Raw genomic sequence first — 18,840 nt, forward strand, 5'->3', positions numbered from 1 at the left:
ATTTTTCTCACATTCGACTTTGATTGGTCAATTTCTTACTCTTACTTCTTACAACCCGTATTTACTCCCAATGTAGACGTCCCTTTACTTTAGCTTACTGCTATTGTAGGATGGGCTTTAGGGACGCCGCACACGAATTGATATAACAGTAAGACATACCGTAATTGACCAATCACTTTGAGTATCGTCGAATCGTAAAGTCACCATTTTTGTGAATACTCGATTATAATTGGTCCATTTTTACGGTACGTCTTACGTTACTGTTATGTCAATTCGTGTGCGGCGCCCCTTACAATTATTTACGACGTTTAATTACTACGTTTAAGGCCGATTTATGATGGCCGTAACCTTATGCTATAATCGTAAACTTATGCTGTAATCCATAAGAAATGGACTAATTGTAGTTAACTATTCTTATAATAATCGACTACAATTGGTCAATTTCTTATGGATTACAGTATAAGTTAACAGTTACGGCCATTATAAATCGGCCTTTACTCAATTGTAGAATGGTCTTTATTATATTTAGTAGGTTTACGCCATGTTGGTTTAATTCGCCTCTGGAATCGTCAGAGTGTGCTAAAACGTGTTCATAATAACAGTTTTCCCTCTATAACCATCTATAACGTAGGAAATTAACTCGTGTCTGTCACGTATGATCTTAAAAGCAACGTTCAAAGAATTCATTCTTTAATGATTATCTGGAGATCATAGTTTAGTAATTTTCACATACATTGCGTGTTATATACGTTTTATTTGTATAAACATATACTGTTTTATTGTTAATACCATGACATACTTACACTCGTGGGAAGAATTCGAAAAAGGTGCCGAAAGGTTATATCTGCAAGACCCATTGAATGTATGTTTTGCAATAGTATATTAGACATTATATTTATTATACCATCATTGTGCTAGATACCGTTTATATTTTAATGTGTAGTAATAATAATGTTTAATAACAACTATGATTACATGTTTAGAAGACACAAGCATATTATCTAACATAATATCAAATGTTTCATGTATATAATTTATTAATATTTATTTATTAAACCATAAAAATCATCACGATAATCATTGATTGTGATTCAGAAGACATCACGTAAAAGTATTTTCTTTGCACAATGTTCATATTATTCATAAGTTATATAGTAAATATTATCTTTTACTGTTTTTTTCCACAAGTCATTCTAGTGCAACAATTGAATGAAAAAATCAAGCTTTATATAGAATTTTTTATATTAACTTTATATATCAATCACACATAAAAAATTATATTAAACTAGTTATATTTATCTTATTGTATAAAAAGAATATCTGTTATATTAACTATCTATTTACAAAGTTCTTTTGCTGTTATTTTTGTTGAAACAAAAACATACAAAAGAAAGCTGATAGAGATACAAAAGAATATGCTGATATTGTATGATATAGTAGTTCTACTGTAAATCAAATTTCTTGTAAATTGTAAATAATATCGAATAGCTATTTGTATATTAGATTTTATGTTATTTTATGTTACATTATATTTTTCTTTTTTGTTTCAGACTCGTTACACAATGAAATATTGTCACAGTAAAGGAGTTTTATGTCTAAAATTAACTGACAATCGACAGGTAAGCAATATATTCTACAGTCTATAGATGTGTTTCTTAATATTCCTAGTAAGAACAGTATTAATAGCAGTGATAATTAACATTGCTTACAGTGCCTCCAATATAGAACAGAAATAGCTCAGGACTTAAAAAAGATGGAAAAATTTATAGGCAACCTTATGAGACATATGGCATCGAAAGATAGTTGAATAAGCAAGATTTATATATATATATATATATATATATGAATTTCTTTTTTTACATGAAAAGAAAGCAAAACTTATTCCATCTACGCAACTAAGATTTTGTTATCTCATAAGATTTAATGATTGTGCGATCCACGGATGTTAATTTTGTTCAAGGTACAAAAGCTTTTTTAAATATACAATATGTGCATATAAAACTGTTTTATTTTTCTTTCATTTAAAGTTTCATGATTATTTCGGATGGCTCCGTTGCCTCCTCGTTAAAGTTCTGGAACAAATGAAGTTATCGTATAAATAAAAAATTAAGTGAGATCGCTTCCAATATTTATAATTTATCGAATTTTCTGACATCTCAACAAAATATCGTTTCAAGTACACATTACATATTGCATTAGATATTAATGAAGCCAGATTTGTATCAAATCGAAATTAAATACTCGAGTAAAAAAGAAAGCACAAAGCGACGAAAAACAAGCACTTACGAGATAATGGGTTGAAGAACAGCATCCAGAGTAGTGTCAACGTGAGGGTAGATTTCTTGATTTGAAGGCAGTTCATAGCGTACCTCTCCCCCTAATTGCAATTGTGTCTATACCAAACAAAACCATTTTACTAATCTACTATTTTAGAAGGACATTCCACATTGAATTATTATTTCGTGAAAAACGAAGCAATGTGATTGTCAGCATGCAATTTGAAAATCATGTTGTCGGAAAGGATATGCTCGTCTAGCGCATATGTCTTAGAAATTTACAAATATAATCGAAAGTCGAAATTTATATAAAGAAGATAAGTAGGAGACCTTAGCCATATTTATTTGTAGAAGCATTTAGCAAATGTGTAGGATATTGATGTGATACTGCGTGTATGTACGATTAATATTTCGTAACTATCTCCTATTTTTGTAGTTTATTACTTTTTTTTTTAATAGCAACTACGGATCTCATAATAAGGTAAGATAAAATGCGTCGACTTTAATCATTTGCATATAATTAATTATCCAGGCAAAGTAAAAAGCGTTATATTCGTCTGACGATTGGTTACCTTTAAAGAAATATTTACAAAAAATATTTAATTGCGACACGCATTTTTCCATTGTAATAAATAAAGATAATCGATAATAAGAAATACAAGCAAATCGGAATACGTACTACGTGGGTAGGCTTGCTGCTGTCGGCGGAGCTTGAGCAGCAACTTGAAAAATCCTGCGGCGTACTCTCTCCAAGCCCACTGTCCGTATTATTGCCTATAGCCGATAGTATTCTGTTGTTACGAGTATAATAAAAGTCCCTCCTCGTGCTACATTCATTTCGAGCGTCGGGAAACTTTGCTTCGACTCGACAGCTGCTGCTGGATGTTGTTGACAGCAAGTTATAACTTCCATCACGATTATGTGGCACGACTCTTCTGTCTCTTTTGCCAACAGATCCGACAGTTCTGAAAGTGAATCCTTGACAGTCGTCTGGCACCTCATTCGTTTTCAACAATCACCCAGGTCTATTGCAGATTCCACACTTTTTCTCTCAGGATTGATGCGCATTCTTTTCTCCTTCTTCCTCTTTTTTTTTCTTTTTGTGGATACAATTAACGTATACATATACATACACTGGCTATGTTCTCATGATGCATCACGCTTTATCAAATTCAATAACCATAGATTCAAACATAGACTCCGCTTAATATGCATACGCTTCTCCGAGAAGAATCGCGTTACGACGCATTTTTAAAGCGCAATCTCTCGAAAGTATGAAGAGATTCTAAAAAAATGCACAAGATGCGTCGGGGATGTGTCAGAGGATCAAGTGGGATATACGAGACATGTCGTCAAGGAGATTTGGAGACACCAGGTGTCCCAAGCCTCGAGTGCCGACATCGTCCACCCTCCCGGATACCAATATTTATTACACAAACATATGGCGCATACCATATAACGTACATAATGCAACATGAAATCAAAAACATACAAACAATAATTACGACCCCAGAACGAAGGCGATCGGCACGCATCGCCCCTTTTGAATTCCACGGAACATACAGCCAAAAGCGAGTGAGTGCCAGCTAGGACGTAAAAATAAACAAGGTGCGACAAGCAGTTAATCTCACTTATTTATTAAAGGTTCGTCATGCTTCTCAAAATAAATAATAGGGGCATGCTTAAAGTAGATAATATACATGCTCGAAATAAATAAAAAATACATGCAAAAGATATCGAGAGGAATCGGGGGTGTGTGGGGGTGACTAAACAATGACTACGGATCCCGTCTCATCCTCCAATTGTGGAGGATGGTTGTGGGCATTGCAGACCGTCTTGAGATCATCGTACCTAGGTAGGGACGATGAATCTATGTCGTCCAATCGAGAATTGTTAGTTTGTAACGGGGATTGCTGTACAGATTGCGACTGTACCACCGTGTAGGATATTTCCCGGCGTTGTTGCTCGCTCATTCCACTAGTGTCGACTAGGCCAAATTCCAAGTGTCTGAAAGAGTACGTTTTTTTTGTTTATACCTTTCTTTTCACGAGAAAGAATATTTGTCAATGTGATTAATATTTGTTCAAATAAATATTTCTAGTCTTTTGTTAAAAGGATGAATTTTTTTTTCATGGAAAATATTGTGTGCTTTTTAGGCCAAAATAATCTGTGAATTGTATGGCTGCCTGTAAAAATGATAAAATTTAATTTAGCATTTAATATGCAGTATGTATGTATGTATATACTTTCGAAGTTCGTCCGGCAGTGGTTGTTTTTGAGAAGGACTTCGATGTCTGCTTCTATGTCTTCTTCTAGGCTCCGTATGACTCACCTAGGATAATATCGGTCCAATGTTATAACGTGATTAATTTCAGTACCTTAATAACCTTAATAATATAGTATATAAGTCCGACCACAACACTTACAATAGCCTTTTGCACACCTTCTCCTTTTCGCTTCTGCACTTCTCTCCACTGTGGTTCTGAATCTACCAATTCGTGTCTACTGTAAACAGCAACATATCGGATTCGGTCAGTATCTATTGATCTATTGTATCATACAAAAGCCAACAAATATGTAAACTATTATAAATAATAGTTTCATTTATGGCAGAATATATGCAAATAGTAACTTGATATCAAGATTAAATAGTAATTTACATTAAGAGTAATTCAATTTTCAAAATATTTCAATTAAGTAAGAATTGAAAATTAATAAATATAATAGGTAAGTTTTGATATGCCTTGTTGTATTAGAATTATCAGATTCTAAGAGATAGGGGAGCCATTTTTAATCGAAAAGTGTTATTAACGGAGGTCAGCGAACTCTATTGTTTGCGGGAACCATATCTCATTATCATCAAATTATTTTAATTACATGGTAGTACTCATAAGGGATATCCAGTGTTGAATCTATTTACGAGAGTACCTTACTTATGCAACAATGATGGGAACGAGATGTTATCGTTATGGGAATGCGTGTAGCGTTTCAAGTTAATATATAACTACATACCTAGAAGAACGGGAGTTCCTATGTTTCCTACGATGCTTTCGGTGGCCGGATCTCGTGTCTGAGCCCCTCGAAAGCTCAGACTCACAATCGGAGTGTCTGCTGTGTCGACGGTGACTATGACTATGACTTCTTCTACGATGACCACCACGACTATGACTATCTCCTGAACTTTGACTCTCCACTGAGCTGCTTCGACGTTGGAGTCTACTTAAGAGCTATGTTAACAGAAATAGTATTTATAATCATATGGAGACATGTGTGTATATATATATGTATGTGCTAATTTTCTTAAATTTTTTAATAAGAACCCTCATCTTTTATTGCACGTTCTTGTAACTGATGTCAAAGTGTGTTTTCAAGATAGTACTATTAAACCATTCGTTTTGTTAAAATTTTCTCAAGATAATTACAAATGTAAATCATAGAACGCAGACTTTTTAGTTTAGAAGATATTTTAGGTAGATAGTAGCCCTGCACATATACACACGTGAATGAACATTGCAATAAACTGTATCGGGTTAAGCATAGCATCGTAGGAAAACAAGCGAATACAATTGTCAACTAACTGCCGGTGCCGTTCCCGCGGAGCGAACGGAACGAGGACTAGACGATGTATAAAGACCACGAGGCTGGCTCTGCGTCCACGGTGCGCTTCTCGTGCTCCTCGGACTTGAGGTGTTCACCTGCCTTTGAGTATTGCACAGAACATTGCCGCCAGATGAATTGCTGCACGGATTCGAGATCACGGTAACGGGCGTTTCGACAAATGAGCCGACCATCTCTTGACCCTCGACGACTCGTCTCTGCGCCCGTCGACTGGGAGTCCTTTGAAACGGCGGTGGATTTCTCCTGATTGCTGCGTGCTTCTCCAGAGTGGATTGCGGACTGTACGAATGAAAACGAGAGTACGGACTAAGAGGCGGTGGACCGGTCGCCATTAGTCGGAAGAACGCCTGATGCTCTAAGCAACATTTCCAGAGATGACGACAGGCTCCTTTCGACGGTGTTTCGAAACCGTGCGTTCTTTCCTCGGAATTCTTTTCACTCACTCTCAACATAAAGTACCTGCCCTGGAAATTGGTACAACTCGATATACGTCGTAGAACATAAGTGGACGAGAAATATTAATCACAAATCATATTTTCTAATTATATTTTTAATTATATTCTTGATAGTCGAACGTTCTTCTGCATTATCTACAATCTAAATTGGTCTTGAAGTTTATATATTCTAATATATAACATTTCCAGCGATTAACGACATTACAGAGAGAGGAAAGAGAGAAAGAAAAGTCGATACAGTATATATTTTATATATTTTACCTTATAATAAATTTTATTGATGCGAGGCCAATAGTAATTTCCTACTTTGGTCTTATTGCGTAACAGTATTATCCCGCTCGGCGTTAGACCTAGGAAATACTCTACATTATCCTCACCCTGTCAATGAAAATAATCAGATTTAGTTGGGATTAGCGATGTCAATAACAACGATCAGACAATGTCAATTACATCGTTGCTAACAATAGTCTCACTTACCAGAACGGGATGTAAGTCTACTCCATACATCTCCAGCCACTTCACTTTATCTAGATAATTTAATTCCGCCGCCGAGGGTAACTGACCTCTGGAAAAAAATCGTGAGTACAGTGACAATTCGGGAATCAATAGTCATCGTCAATTAGCGCGACTGATTTTTCATGAAACGCTCTAACGTTACAATTTTGTGAACAGAGAGGCTACAGAAGCTGGAAGAATGGATTCGTATGGATAACCGGACGAGTTGTCTATAGCGTAGTGCCTTGTTAACGTCCATAAACGTTGAATAATTTTGAGGCACACTATCTGAATATTAATCATCAAGCTTGACATACATAAGAGTTTTGTGGATCTCTACTATACGATTCTCCAGCTCCGTGGTTTGGTTGGCGAGGAACCGAAATTCGGTGACATAACCAGGCGAATGTCGTCTGGGATCATAATCGCCGAGTTCCGCTGAAAGAATAAGGCGATATTCGATTAAACAAAATAATCTATATATGCAAGGAATATATTGTACATCTTTGATTTTTTTTAATATGTAAAAGTATATACATGTGTACATACTTTTTAACTTTACGCTTATATGAAATCGTTGATAGATTATAGAAAGACGATTGATTTATACTTTATAAAGTATTCCTATGGAAAATGGATAATCGTAGAAATATAGCGAAAAGCACAACTATTTTTTTCGTGATTATAGTAATAATCGTGAGGGGAAATTCGTCCAATCTTTTCTGCCGTGCTTTCTTCATTACTCGTCCGCATTTCTCTCTCGCATAATGCCCCTTTCTGTCTTTTGCTGTGCGCGTATGTCACCATTGAATACGAGGAAGGGGTATTCATTTCATCTCTTTTGACAAACGATAAGACGCAAACACGAGCGAGTATTTTAGTTTGCTTTCCTTTTTTCCCTATCTCTACGACTTTGAATCTCCCCGTCAGATAACTAACGCGTGGGCCACGGAGGCGGTATCTATTTGCTCGTGTATTACCTGCACACAACGTACGTGAGTTACCACATGCACACAACGTACGTGAGTTTCGGTATTCACTAGTCGTGCTCTCTGCGAAGTTTTTTCTCCCTTCGTGACTTTAATGCTTTTGCTTTATCCGTTTCTTTTCATCATAAGACGAATGATGCCTAGACATACGGTGTGCACAGTATGCATTTGATAGATATACAATATAAAAGCAATAACTTACATTGAACAACATATGCTCCTAATTCTGCGGCTAAGTCGAAAGACACGGGTAATCTTCCTTGCAGAATGTCCTGCTTCACTTGTAGGAAGAACTGGTATCTATGGAAACAAGTTGGAAGTCATGTTACATTGATTCTTTATTTTACATCCCGAAATATCCTGAATTATTGTTAAAGTCAAATGTATTGCAGCATGGAACATTGCAACGAAAAATGTATTTTTTCATTTATTAGTTATACAAAGGGAGAGAGAATAAATAAGCGAATCAGTAAGATTCACAAATACTGCGTTAAACTGTATCATTAGTAGTAATTAAAGATGCCATAATTATTGCCATAGCCATTGCATATTACAGCGTTACATTCTTAATTAGTTCACACTTGGTTGGCTTAAATCCTGGGTCATTTTATTTTGATTTTTTGATTGTATATTTAAGAGCCTTCTACTTGCTACAAGTAAATTACACATGCAGATAATTATTGTAGATAGTATATTATATAATTATTGTAAATAATATATTATTTCTTTTTCTAAATAAATTTATGCAAGCGGGATTAATAAGCTGTTTACTGAGGTAGCTACTCCTTATTGATATTATAATAGAAGCATACATATTACCTTATTGATATTATAATAGAAGCATAGCATTGAGATTACATTGTTAAATATTTTAAATGAAAATAAATTTAGAGATAGAAAGCGAGAAGATGTGTTATTTAGAATTTATTATTGCGATATGATTGTTTTTGCCAGATTGTGAGAACTGGTATCGACAGTAAATTAGTACAAGGGCGAGCGCACGAGCGGATGACGCCGTGAAGCGCGTTGTCCGGTCATGCGCGACGATAGACACGCGCCTATGTATGTATGTATGTACGTATGTATGTATGTATGCATGTACATAAGGCGCCTCGCAACAAATTCGATGCACGTGGAATTCTCGTGCGTCCGCGACGTACCATGATGTCCCTGGAATTTCCTGGAATTTTGAGACGCCGAGCGTGAAAGGATCATTTACACACGAACGTGACGTCGAATAAAAATCACTTGTTATTATACGCACATCGCATATGTATTAAAAAAAAAGGAAGAACAATCGATATTTAAATTTTGCAACACCTCTACTAACGCGCGACTCTTGGAAGTTCTAAATTTTAAATTGTTGTATCATTTTATCAGAAAAATTACAAATATTAAAGATAATGTTATAAGTATGCGAATAAGCGGAGTTAGTATTTGATTAAAGAATGCAAAAATTCATAAATCCATAATCGTTGCAATTTCACAAGTATTGGTTGTGTGAAAAATGGCATAAAGCAGATCGCTAGTCATATAACAGCGGTAATGTAATCTAAGAAGGGGATACTTTGAAAGAAATTATTACAATCGGAAACATATATATCCCATTGAACGAGAATCAGGGGATATACCTGGTAATCTCTTCGATGAGCTTGCACGGATCCGCCGCGTAAAATTTAACGCCGAAGTAGAGAGTGTGAACGTCCGATCCAGGATCACCTTTGTGGATCTTCAGTTGTTTACCGAGTTTCTTACTTTGGTCGAGCCATTGCTAAAAGGCGTGTCGTGTTACCTCGACATTACTACGTTATTAAAATTAATAGAGATTGACGTTAGACACGTAAATTAAATAGATTGCGTCCTACCGTTTGATTTCCCTGATCGAGGTAGCGCAATCCGAAGTAAGAGGTCTCCAACAAGTTGAGATGCTTGAACACTCTGTCCAATAATTCTTGACCCAAGTTTGAGCTCTGGAAAAAATGTACATTTTTCACTTACGGCACCGTGAAAAACGTACGCGTAAGTGTAGACAGTTTTATTGTCTGAATTATTTTCTCAATTTTGAACGCGTTTGCGCGCAACATGTACTATATTAATGAGCCGCTTGGGATCGGCGGGATGGGAGGAGACGACGAGTTTTCTGTTCCCACTGGTGTTGCGAACCGTGACGTTCGTTTGTTACCCGAGGGAAACTAACGGAGCCTCTGGGTACGTGTTTTTCATCGTTAGATGTTTTACATGCGCTCTATTATATGCTCCCCCTTGCATTTGCGTCGTGTACTTCGATGCAACGACTTTGCACACGGAGGAACATAAATTTAACTGACTAATACTCTTCAAAATGTAGAAAGATCAGTGTCTTATTCTAGCCTTCCTTTCTATCTCGATCGCGTGATACGCATATATACGTATGCAGAGTGAAAAACTAGAAATATAGCGTGGCAAATGGCAAATTTGATCTCTTAGCTGTTACGCCAAACATAAAGGAATAAACGAAAGGAAACGTGAAGTCTAGCAAGCAGCGTAATGAAAGTGGCGGACGTTTAAAAGTATAGCAAGAAACTACCGGAGCGGTTAGAAGAAGCGGAAGAAGAAGGAGAAGAAGACGAAAGACCTCGCCCTTTTTTTCCGCCTAAGGCCTAGGAGAGCCGAGGTTCAGGAGATGGGTAATCATCTCCAACTTGCGTGTTCCGAGCGATCCTCCTTTTTTCGTGCGTCTCTCCCTTTCTTTCTTTCTTTCTTTCCATCGGTTATTCAGACGATTTCTTCCATTTTTCATACACAGTGTAATTTAAACATTTATTTAGGCATTCTAATCCTTCCCGCCTGCAGCTCGTTGTGGGAATCGAGAACACTGTAACGCAGTACGTAGAGCAGTTTTCACGATCACTTCAGTGAGAGAAGATGACTTCGACCGGATTGCGTTTGAAATGCACGCCGGATTTCTGCTGAACGATCCAGCATTGATTGCTATACGTAAAATGCAGCGGAAAATGAGAGTGGTGTGGCGAGCCGATTGTACGAGAGATACAATCGGGGGACATGATAATAATGGCGAAGTGGAAATAAGCCGTACCCCCGACTAACGATACTGCATGGAGAGAAAGAGAAGAATGAACAGAGGGAGTCTTGCGGCGGCAAGCAGCCAACGTCGCCGCTTTGTATCAAAGATTCGTTTTCGCTGTCAGCTATCGTGACTAGCTACGGCAACGCCAGCGTCAAGAAAAGCCTCTGCGTCCTACCGTCCGTCCGGATCATGACGGAAGAAAAGGGAGAAAAATGCCGTCGGATATCGCTCGCGGCAAACATTAAGTAGCGCCCTTTGTGTAATTGGTCGATGTCGAAGCGAAGAAAAGATAATCGGAAGCATGAGACAGAACGTTGCAGAGATTCGCGGAACTTCGACAGGACTGACGTCAGTTTTTATTTCTCCGCTAGATAGCTTCGGAAATTACCGTGAAATTAATACTTCGCGGATCGTCATCGTTCCTGTTTTCTTTTCCTTTCCTTCACCGAAGATTCCAGTAAAAATATCGACGCTTAATCGATGAGAATATTAATATTAACCGTTGCAAAGTACACGATCTCATCTCGCGATGGTACTTTCTCTTGCACGTATAACAGCCGTGAGGTGCTCGAAAGACGCTGCGCGTTAATTTAATCAAAATTGCATAGAAAACGAACGCGTCCCGATTGAAAACGCCGATGCATACGTCTGATTCTGTCGGATAAAAAAAGAGGAAGAGTTACGTTTATCCGCTTGCTTTATCTCGACGCATGATGATTCTTTCACGCTGTTACGCTGCAGTTACGGAAGACTGGTTCTACGACTGGCGGGATATAAAACTGGGAAGATACGGACCTGGATGCCGGACCAGTACACCGATAGCGAGATACTGTCTGCAAATATCAAAAATATCTGTAATTCTCGATGCTTCGCGACAGTATCTTTTCCTCATGTATCGTTTCACTCCACTGTGTGTATGCTGTGTGTATGTGTGTGATGTGAGTCTTGTATTAGTTTCTTTCGCATATTAATTAATTTCATCGTTTCAAATAGCATATCCAACCATGAGACTTATTCTGGAGGTATAGCGAATGCGCTAATATGCCTTTTTAATTCCAAGTTTAACTTTACTTAAATGAGCGTTACGTATAAACTCGTTTCAAGTTCATAAACAGGAAGACATAATTAGCGTTCGTTATGGCTCTTATTCTGAATTTTTTTTTAGTTAACGATCTTTAAACTAATTTAAGATATTTCTAAATGTGTTTATAAGCCAATCCCAGAAGGCTTTTATCGATAAAAGAGAGTTTAGAATAAGGACTTATGTGTCCAGAATACGACCCCGTACACGGAGACAATATTGTAGTAAAAATTACAATACAGTTTTAGTAGTTCGGGAATAGACTGGCACTATTACGAAAATTATAATAAAACTACATAGTATAATAAAATATATAATAAAAATAATCATAAATACAGTAATTTTTACTACATTTATGGCAATTTTTATTATGTTTATGGTCACTTTTACGTCTTATTATAATTTTCATTACAGTGCCAGTCTATCCCTGAACTACTAAAATTGTATTGTAATTTTTATTACAATATTTTCTTCATATATTTTGCGTTTCCCGCTCATATGATATTTTGCGAAATTAAGAGAGCTAGCGATTTGCGATCCTCCCCACGCACTTTCGCGGGAGAATACGCTTCTGAAATCGCTGCAGTTTGGTGAGATGCAACGCGCGATCACGCCCACGTATCATAGATTACTCCGTTCCGCATTTCTCCGGATCTCTCATAAACGATGCGGATCACCCTCGTCGTCGTTGGAATTCCCTCCCCCTCGGAGAATAATCTTCTCGTTCTTAACGCACGACTGAATTTCGGTTTAACGTAGCCGGCTTACGGGCGCGTACATACGTATATAAGACACAGTTAAGGATTCGTGCGGGAGATGCTTATACAGGTTCGGAATGTTAATCGACGAAATGAGCTAGACGATGAGAGAAGAGAGGAGAACGGAGGAAGAGAGACGCGCAGCGTAGCGCGGCGCGGTGCGGTGCGGTTCCGAGGAAGAAGAAGAGGAAGAAGAAAAAAAGAGGACGAGTGAGGTTGAAAAGACGCGAGAATTAGTGTGCGGCACGGCGGCGGCCATCGATGATGTGGAGGAGGTACGGCGTTACCCGGTCGTCGTGCAGTGGCCCACCGCCAATTTTGGTATATCGTCTAATAACAGAGAAGACCGAAAGAATTCCGGGTACCCCCGTGATAAGTTGTGCGCGCCTTCTCGTGCGGAGCCTCGCGGTCGGCCATAATCCACCATTCGTAGCCGCCGGGCACGAGTAGCCCTCGCCTTGCCAATCGGCACGGGACTACGAAACGACCATCTAGAAACGAGCTGCCAAAGGAAACGCTATTAATTCCGCTAAATTATAACTTGGCGTCGTATCGCGCTTACGACGTACGGAATTATTGCGCTAAGGCACAATGCGCCGTTCTCATGCGTACGAGAAACGACTTTGTTGTCAAACCGCGTTCCCTGTCATCGTGATGGGGCGATCCCTGAGAAATGCGCCCTCGTCCTCGCGCGTCCTCGAAAATCATGTTGAAAATTGCGTGCGCAGGAGATGGCCTACGATTTGAAATTGAAATGAGAAGCGATAAGTGGAGGAGCGACCGATGGACGGAATAGCTTATCGACTCGGGATTGGAAAAGACGACTCAGCTGTGTGATTCAGCGATTAAATGTTGCACGTTGGAGAAACGATGAAATCTCGAAAGAAGGCCGACAGAGGGAAGACGACCTCGATTGTGAGAGAATCGCGAGAAACGCGTCGAACTTACCAAAACATCTTGCAACAATTCGTGCTCGTCCAGAAGTATCACTTTGCAGTGCAGAAGACGAGGCCTGTTGCTCCTGGTCGGCCTAAGTCCAGGGCATAACCACTCCACCACCATCGCTTTTCCTCCTTCCTCAATTTCTTTCTATATCCTTGCCTCGCGTGCTCAACCGCTCGATGCGTTTGCACTCGCGTTCGCGCTCATCCTGCAAATCGCACGTAAATATTCTCAGTCATTGTCACAGCTGTAGCTTTGAAAGAGAAAGAGCCGATGTACGAGACTTATCGTCCAGCAATAAGAAAATCATACACTGACTATTTTAATATCATACATTGACTTAAACCAAAAATTTTAATTGACAGAGAGTCAACGTATCTCCATGAGTATTATTTATGAAAGGTCATTGTCGCCTCTCCACATAAAGTTTCTCTCTCCAAGTTTGCCTCTCTCGCGAGATAAATTGTAAATTTGCAATATTCGTTCGTCTTTTCACAAAGTGTAGAAAAAAACTCTCATCTATGTTCTAAAATTTGAAAATTTCTAAGAATTGCTTCACACAACGTCAATGATATCAAAGACGGATTCAATGGAAAAGAGTGAAGGGTGTTCAAGTTACAACCTTTTAGCTACTTGCTTTGTTCAATCAATTTCAGTCACGTATGAGAGCCCGAGATAATTTTTTAGTCACAGCACTGTGCTCGATGACACGTGTCACATGGACATGAGGTACAAAATATCGTCACGAATAGCAGTAATCGATTCAACGCTACTCGCTTTTACCGTTAGTTTATAGTTGCCGCTTGAATGGAATGATTTCTAATAGACGCAGACCAGCCAGGCGAATGGGTAACCCAATAATATGCGCGGCACACGTTCAATTTGAAGCGCGTTTGTAATTATGATAAGCTACGTGCCTTATATCAAGAAAGATTTCGAATAGTACAAATGTAGATAACGACGAGAAATAATCCGAGGGAAGTTCCAGTGATATGTTCTCGCTTACCAAGAAGTTATATACATATAGCTTTATACCTTCTTCCACCACGGAGGAATCTTTCAAAACAAGCCCAATTCACGGTATTGTTATTCGAGATACGGCGTTCCCGTCGCACAGCGAGGATTCAAGTGTACCTTTTGTCCTCGTGTACGCTTGAAAAATGTCTGTACAATGTGCCCGAAGTGGCGAGTGCCATTGAACTCCGGATGAGCAGCGAGAGCGTAGTCAGCGTGGAACAGGTTTGGAATCCAGAATCTCCCAATTCAATTTAATATAGAAGAGATAATAGAAATCGACAAGTCTTACGAGCAACTTGTAGTGAATGAAGATGTATCGTTGAATACCTTTTATTTCCTAATAAAAAGCGGCAAAGACGGAGAAAAAAGTCAATCTACGTGGAGTCGGCGGCTTTCTACACTAATTCATCCTAAAAAAGAAAAAGGAAAGATAGACAAAATGAAGTGAAGAGAGAATTCCACGTGCAATGCTGGGTCTCTCTCTTTCTCTCTCTCTCTCTATGATATGTAGTTTGCGTTGAGCACATACTTTGTTCTGATATGCCGACTGGCTTTATTAAGTAGTGATCTTAAGTATGTAATGTCTTTATTTTTCAGGGATATTAACTCTTTTCTATAATCTTCTCTTAGGATATTGTTACGTTATGTTTAGTTCTTGTTCTTGTAATACTTTATTGCGATATTATTATACTGCCATCTACTCTTTTCTTGTAGCTTAAGGGGTCTAATCCCAGGGCGTAAATAAACTATCTATCTATCTATCTCTGCATTAGCATTCGCTTAAATATTACATCGCACTAAAAAAATATTTGAATATTTATTTGCGGGATATGAAGTTTATTTCATAGAAATAAATTTTGTTTCGCAGAAATAAATTTTCAAGTATTGCTTCTCATGCTGAAGGAAAAATACCTGAAAATTTATTTGCGAGATATAATTTTATTTCTGCGAAATAAAGTTTGTTTCTATGAAATAGCTTCATATCCCACAAATAAATTTTCAACCTATCTTTTTCTCAGTGTACACGTTTGACGACGTTTGACGGTGCCTTTGAGAAGGTCTCTCCGTTTTTGTTAATCTCTTTCGCACACTTATCTCTCTTTTTCAGTACTCGCCGAGTACATCGGCTCGTCTCGCTAACGATCGTGTATATTTGCATGGAAATTCGCGCGGAACTCGCGTGTCGTTACTTATCATAGGTGCCTCCGCGCGGAATGACGAAGATTAAAAATACGACTAAGTGGTTTTTCGATCCATCCAACTTTTCACAGACGACATTCCAACGTCATTGTCTAATTAGTGGGCGCGATTTACGCTAAGTGCGAATATACGAATGCACGCGTTTGTACAGTCAGTGAGATCTTTTTCGAAACGCCTTCTCGATTTTTCACGTGCATCCGTGCATATGACAATCGGAGAACGAACAGCACGAAGTAGCGATCGCAACATCGATATAGAACGAAGTTTCGAAGGAAACTGCTTCATGAAAACGAGCCTGATGTATTCGACATTTTCCAATTTCAACACAACAAACTGTGTTAAAATTTAACATATGTATATATATATATATATATATATATATATATATATATATATATATATATATATATCTTGCATACGTTGTAGACATTTTTGATAGTAATTTCGTTCTCTATTTTCCATGACGATTGGACTTGACACCGTTTCAACCAAGTACAACGACAACTTGGTAAATCATAGGTATAATTACAGATATACCTTCGCCAGTTTTCCGTCTTCAGCCAAACAATGTGCAACCAATGCGAATAGAAGTTCTCAGTAAAATTTGGCGCCCTGAAATAATGTCAACAGGCTGTATCTGTGTATGATGTAGAAACGCCGTACAGATGAGCAGAAAAATGTTTCCACTTACTTTGCAAGATTATACAATTAATATATATATATATAAACAAACGATATCTTGATATAACTTTGACGGAAATCGGAACGAAGAGCGTTGGCGTACGGTACAATATACGGGACGACATTAAGAGGAAACTATAGACGAAAGACTTCCAGCACATACCTCCGTCGTGATTTACGCTCCGAATTTTCGTGGTTCCCTGCGTGGAATCGCTCGGGCGGCACTTCCGGCACTTTCCACACTTTTCGGCACTTTCGGCACACCTGTGGCACTCCCGCTAGCAAACACGGACGTCGCAGGCACGGATGTGCTCGCACGGCTTGATATTCCGTTGAATCTCGTCGATCGTATGCGACGTACGCTCGCCGTGCTCGCGACACGACCGGCGAGACGTCTCACCTGATACGTGTGCGCGCCAGGCATCCGGCACGGGATCTCGGCGAAATTCGCTGTCGCACGTATACGGCCCACGTAGTGGATATGTCAGGCGTTCGTCGATGCGGAATCGCCGATTGTACGGAGCGTTTCGATAGCTCGCACCGCTACACGCGCGGACGTGAGCTTGCGACGTGAGCTCGCGCGATCGCGACGGTTGTGACCGGGCGAGTCGCTGCCGACAATACCGCGAATTTCAGCGGCGCGTATCGCGTCGGGGACGGGACGCGAGTTTTCAAGTTATGTGGCGCGACGCGACGCGGCGGCGGGCGACAGGACGAAGCGAGGCAAGCCGAGGCGAGGCGACGCGACTCGCAGCCAGCGACTCGCGGCGCTGCACCGTGCACCGCGATCGGCCGCAACGCGCAAAAGAGAGGGGAAGGAAAGAGCGTAAAGAGAAGGAGACAAAGAAGAATAAGACGAAAGGTGGCGACGTACCGTTTCGTCGTCATCTGGGCTCGAATTGAAAACCGCGTAAGTCACGCCATCGATGAGCCGCTGCCACAAAGACGTCCGGCTCAATTTTCATTTTCGCCGAAGGGGCCCCAGCAGATCCCAAAGTTCCTCGAGACGGATCATTTCCGATCGTCCAACGTAAGCACATCCAGACGTTTTGTCTACGATACAGTTCATTTTATAATACAAAATTACTCAGGCGTACTGTAAGTACGCATTGTAAGATGTACAATGTAAATATATCGTATAATTTTATAAAATGTTATTCTCTGTGGTTATCATTTCTTATATCCACATCAAACTTACCCACGGTCGGTTATTTTCATATCTAACTTACCTGCGGTAGGTAAGTTTTTATCATTGGGAATTGTTCATACTACGTCTTAATACCGACGAGGTATTATTATTATTATTAAAGATCATCAGTGTATGACGAAGCATTAATTTCATAATTTATAATTATCTTGATGTTTTATCGTTAGAGTCCTTGCACAATGCCAGGCTACAGGCAATAAGAATAGTCATATTAGCCAATAGGAACAGAGAATAGAAATAATTGACCAATTCAAATTCCTATTCCCTATTGCCTATTGCCTGACATTCTGTAAAGGTCTTTATATGTGTAGACTAAAGACCGGTTTATGATAGCCGTAATCCGTTAACTTATGCAGAAACCATAAAAAATTGATCAATCACAGTCGATTATTCTTCTATAATTCTTTTATAATATAATTCTTTTATAATTCTTTTATAATTCTTTTATAATATAAAAGTTAACGAATTATGGCCATCATAAATCAACCTTTACAATGAAGTGTATTTAGTATTTTTATGAAACTGTATATTCCTGTAGTTATCATCTGCGCTGATCTTATACATTTTTATCGACAAACTTACCGACAGGAGATTATTAAATAGCGAGATTTCTGGTACACGAGATTCCGTAACGACCAACGGTTTTTATTGGTCTGTTCTTTTCATCTGCACTGCTGAACTGGTACAATAAGTTAGAGTGAGAAAACATATACTTGTCTCACTTTAACTTATTGCATCAATTCAGCAGTGCATCTGAAAAGAACAAATCAGTATTGCTTCGTCAATATCTCGACTATCAATCTTATCGGATACGTTTCCAAATGCATCAAAGAATGTTCTAACCTTTCTGCTTCAACTATGGACAACGATTTCAGTGGGGCTGAAAACTGAATTCAGTGGGGCTAGTCTTATCAGAAAGATGCCTAACCTGTTGTGACTAGAAGTGTTAAAATGACGGCTGCAATGTGAGAGAAAGAGACAGTACTCCCATATAAATAGTTCTCTCTCTCTCACTGCCTGAATTTTCTGCATAAGTTTTATATGGGAAGGTGAG

General features: G+C 38.8%; 2 protein-coding genes across 9 annotated transcripts; one reads left to right on the forward strand and one right to left on the reverse strand.

Annotated features, from left to right (window-relative positions):
* The first annotated feature begins 575 nt into the window (after window positions 1-575).
* Window positions 576-5,575, forward strand: LOC116842654 (signal recognition particle 9 kDa protein). Its single transcript, XM_032812173.1, has 3 exons — window positions 576-862; window positions 1,551-1,619; window positions 1,712-5,575. The coding sequence occupies exons 1-3, from the start codon at window positions 791-793 to the stop codon at window positions 1,805-1,807; spliced, it is 237 nt and encodes a 78-aa protein (XP_032668064.1). The 5' UTR covers window positions 576-790; the 3' UTR covers window positions 1,808-5,575.
* Window positions 2,016-17,655, reverse strand: LOC116842653 (band 4.1-like protein 4A). 8 transcript variants are annotated; one of them, XM_032812165.1, is made up of 17 exons: window positions 16,743-17,652; window positions 16,436-16,510; window positions 13,688-13,889; window positions 9,699-9,803; window positions 9,465-9,604; window positions 8,036-8,133; window positions 7,162-7,282; window positions 6,827-6,914; window positions 6,611-6,727; window positions 5,855-6,358; window positions 5,289-5,503; window positions 4,703-4,781; window positions 4,523-4,608; window positions 4,128-4,283; window positions 2,956-3,241; window positions 2,287-2,393; window positions 2,016-2,072 (listed from the first exon to the last, which is right to left on the reverse strand). In XM_032812165.1, exons 3-17 carry the CDS (start codon window positions 13,799-13,801, stop codon window positions 2,036-2,038), a joined length of 2,253 nt encoding a protein of 750 aa, XP_032668056.1. In that variant the 5' UTR covers window positions 13,802-13,889; window positions 16,436-16,510; window positions 16,743-17,652; the 3' UTR covers window positions 2,016-2,035. The 8 variants fall into 8 exon arrangements, with proteins under 8 accessions (XP_032668056.1, XP_032668059.1, XP_032668055.1 ...); XM_032812168.1 differs by lacking the exon at window positions 16,436-16,510 and having other exon boundaries at window positions 4,703-4,778; window positions 16,743-17,655; XM_032812164.1 differs by lacking the exon at window positions 16,436-16,510.
* Between the last annotated feature and the right edge of the window lie 1,185 nt (window positions 17,656-18,840).

The sequence above is a fragment of the Odontomachus brunneus genome, unplaced genomic scaffold, assembly GCF_010583005.1.
Source record: "Odontomachus brunneus isolate Ranch 3 - 2012 unplaced genomic scaffold, Obru_v1 Obru_scaffold_026, whole genome shotgun sequence".
Classification (NCBI taxonomy): Eukaryota; Metazoa; Arthropoda; class Insecta; order Hymenoptera; family Formicidae; genus Odontomachus; species Odontomachus brunneus.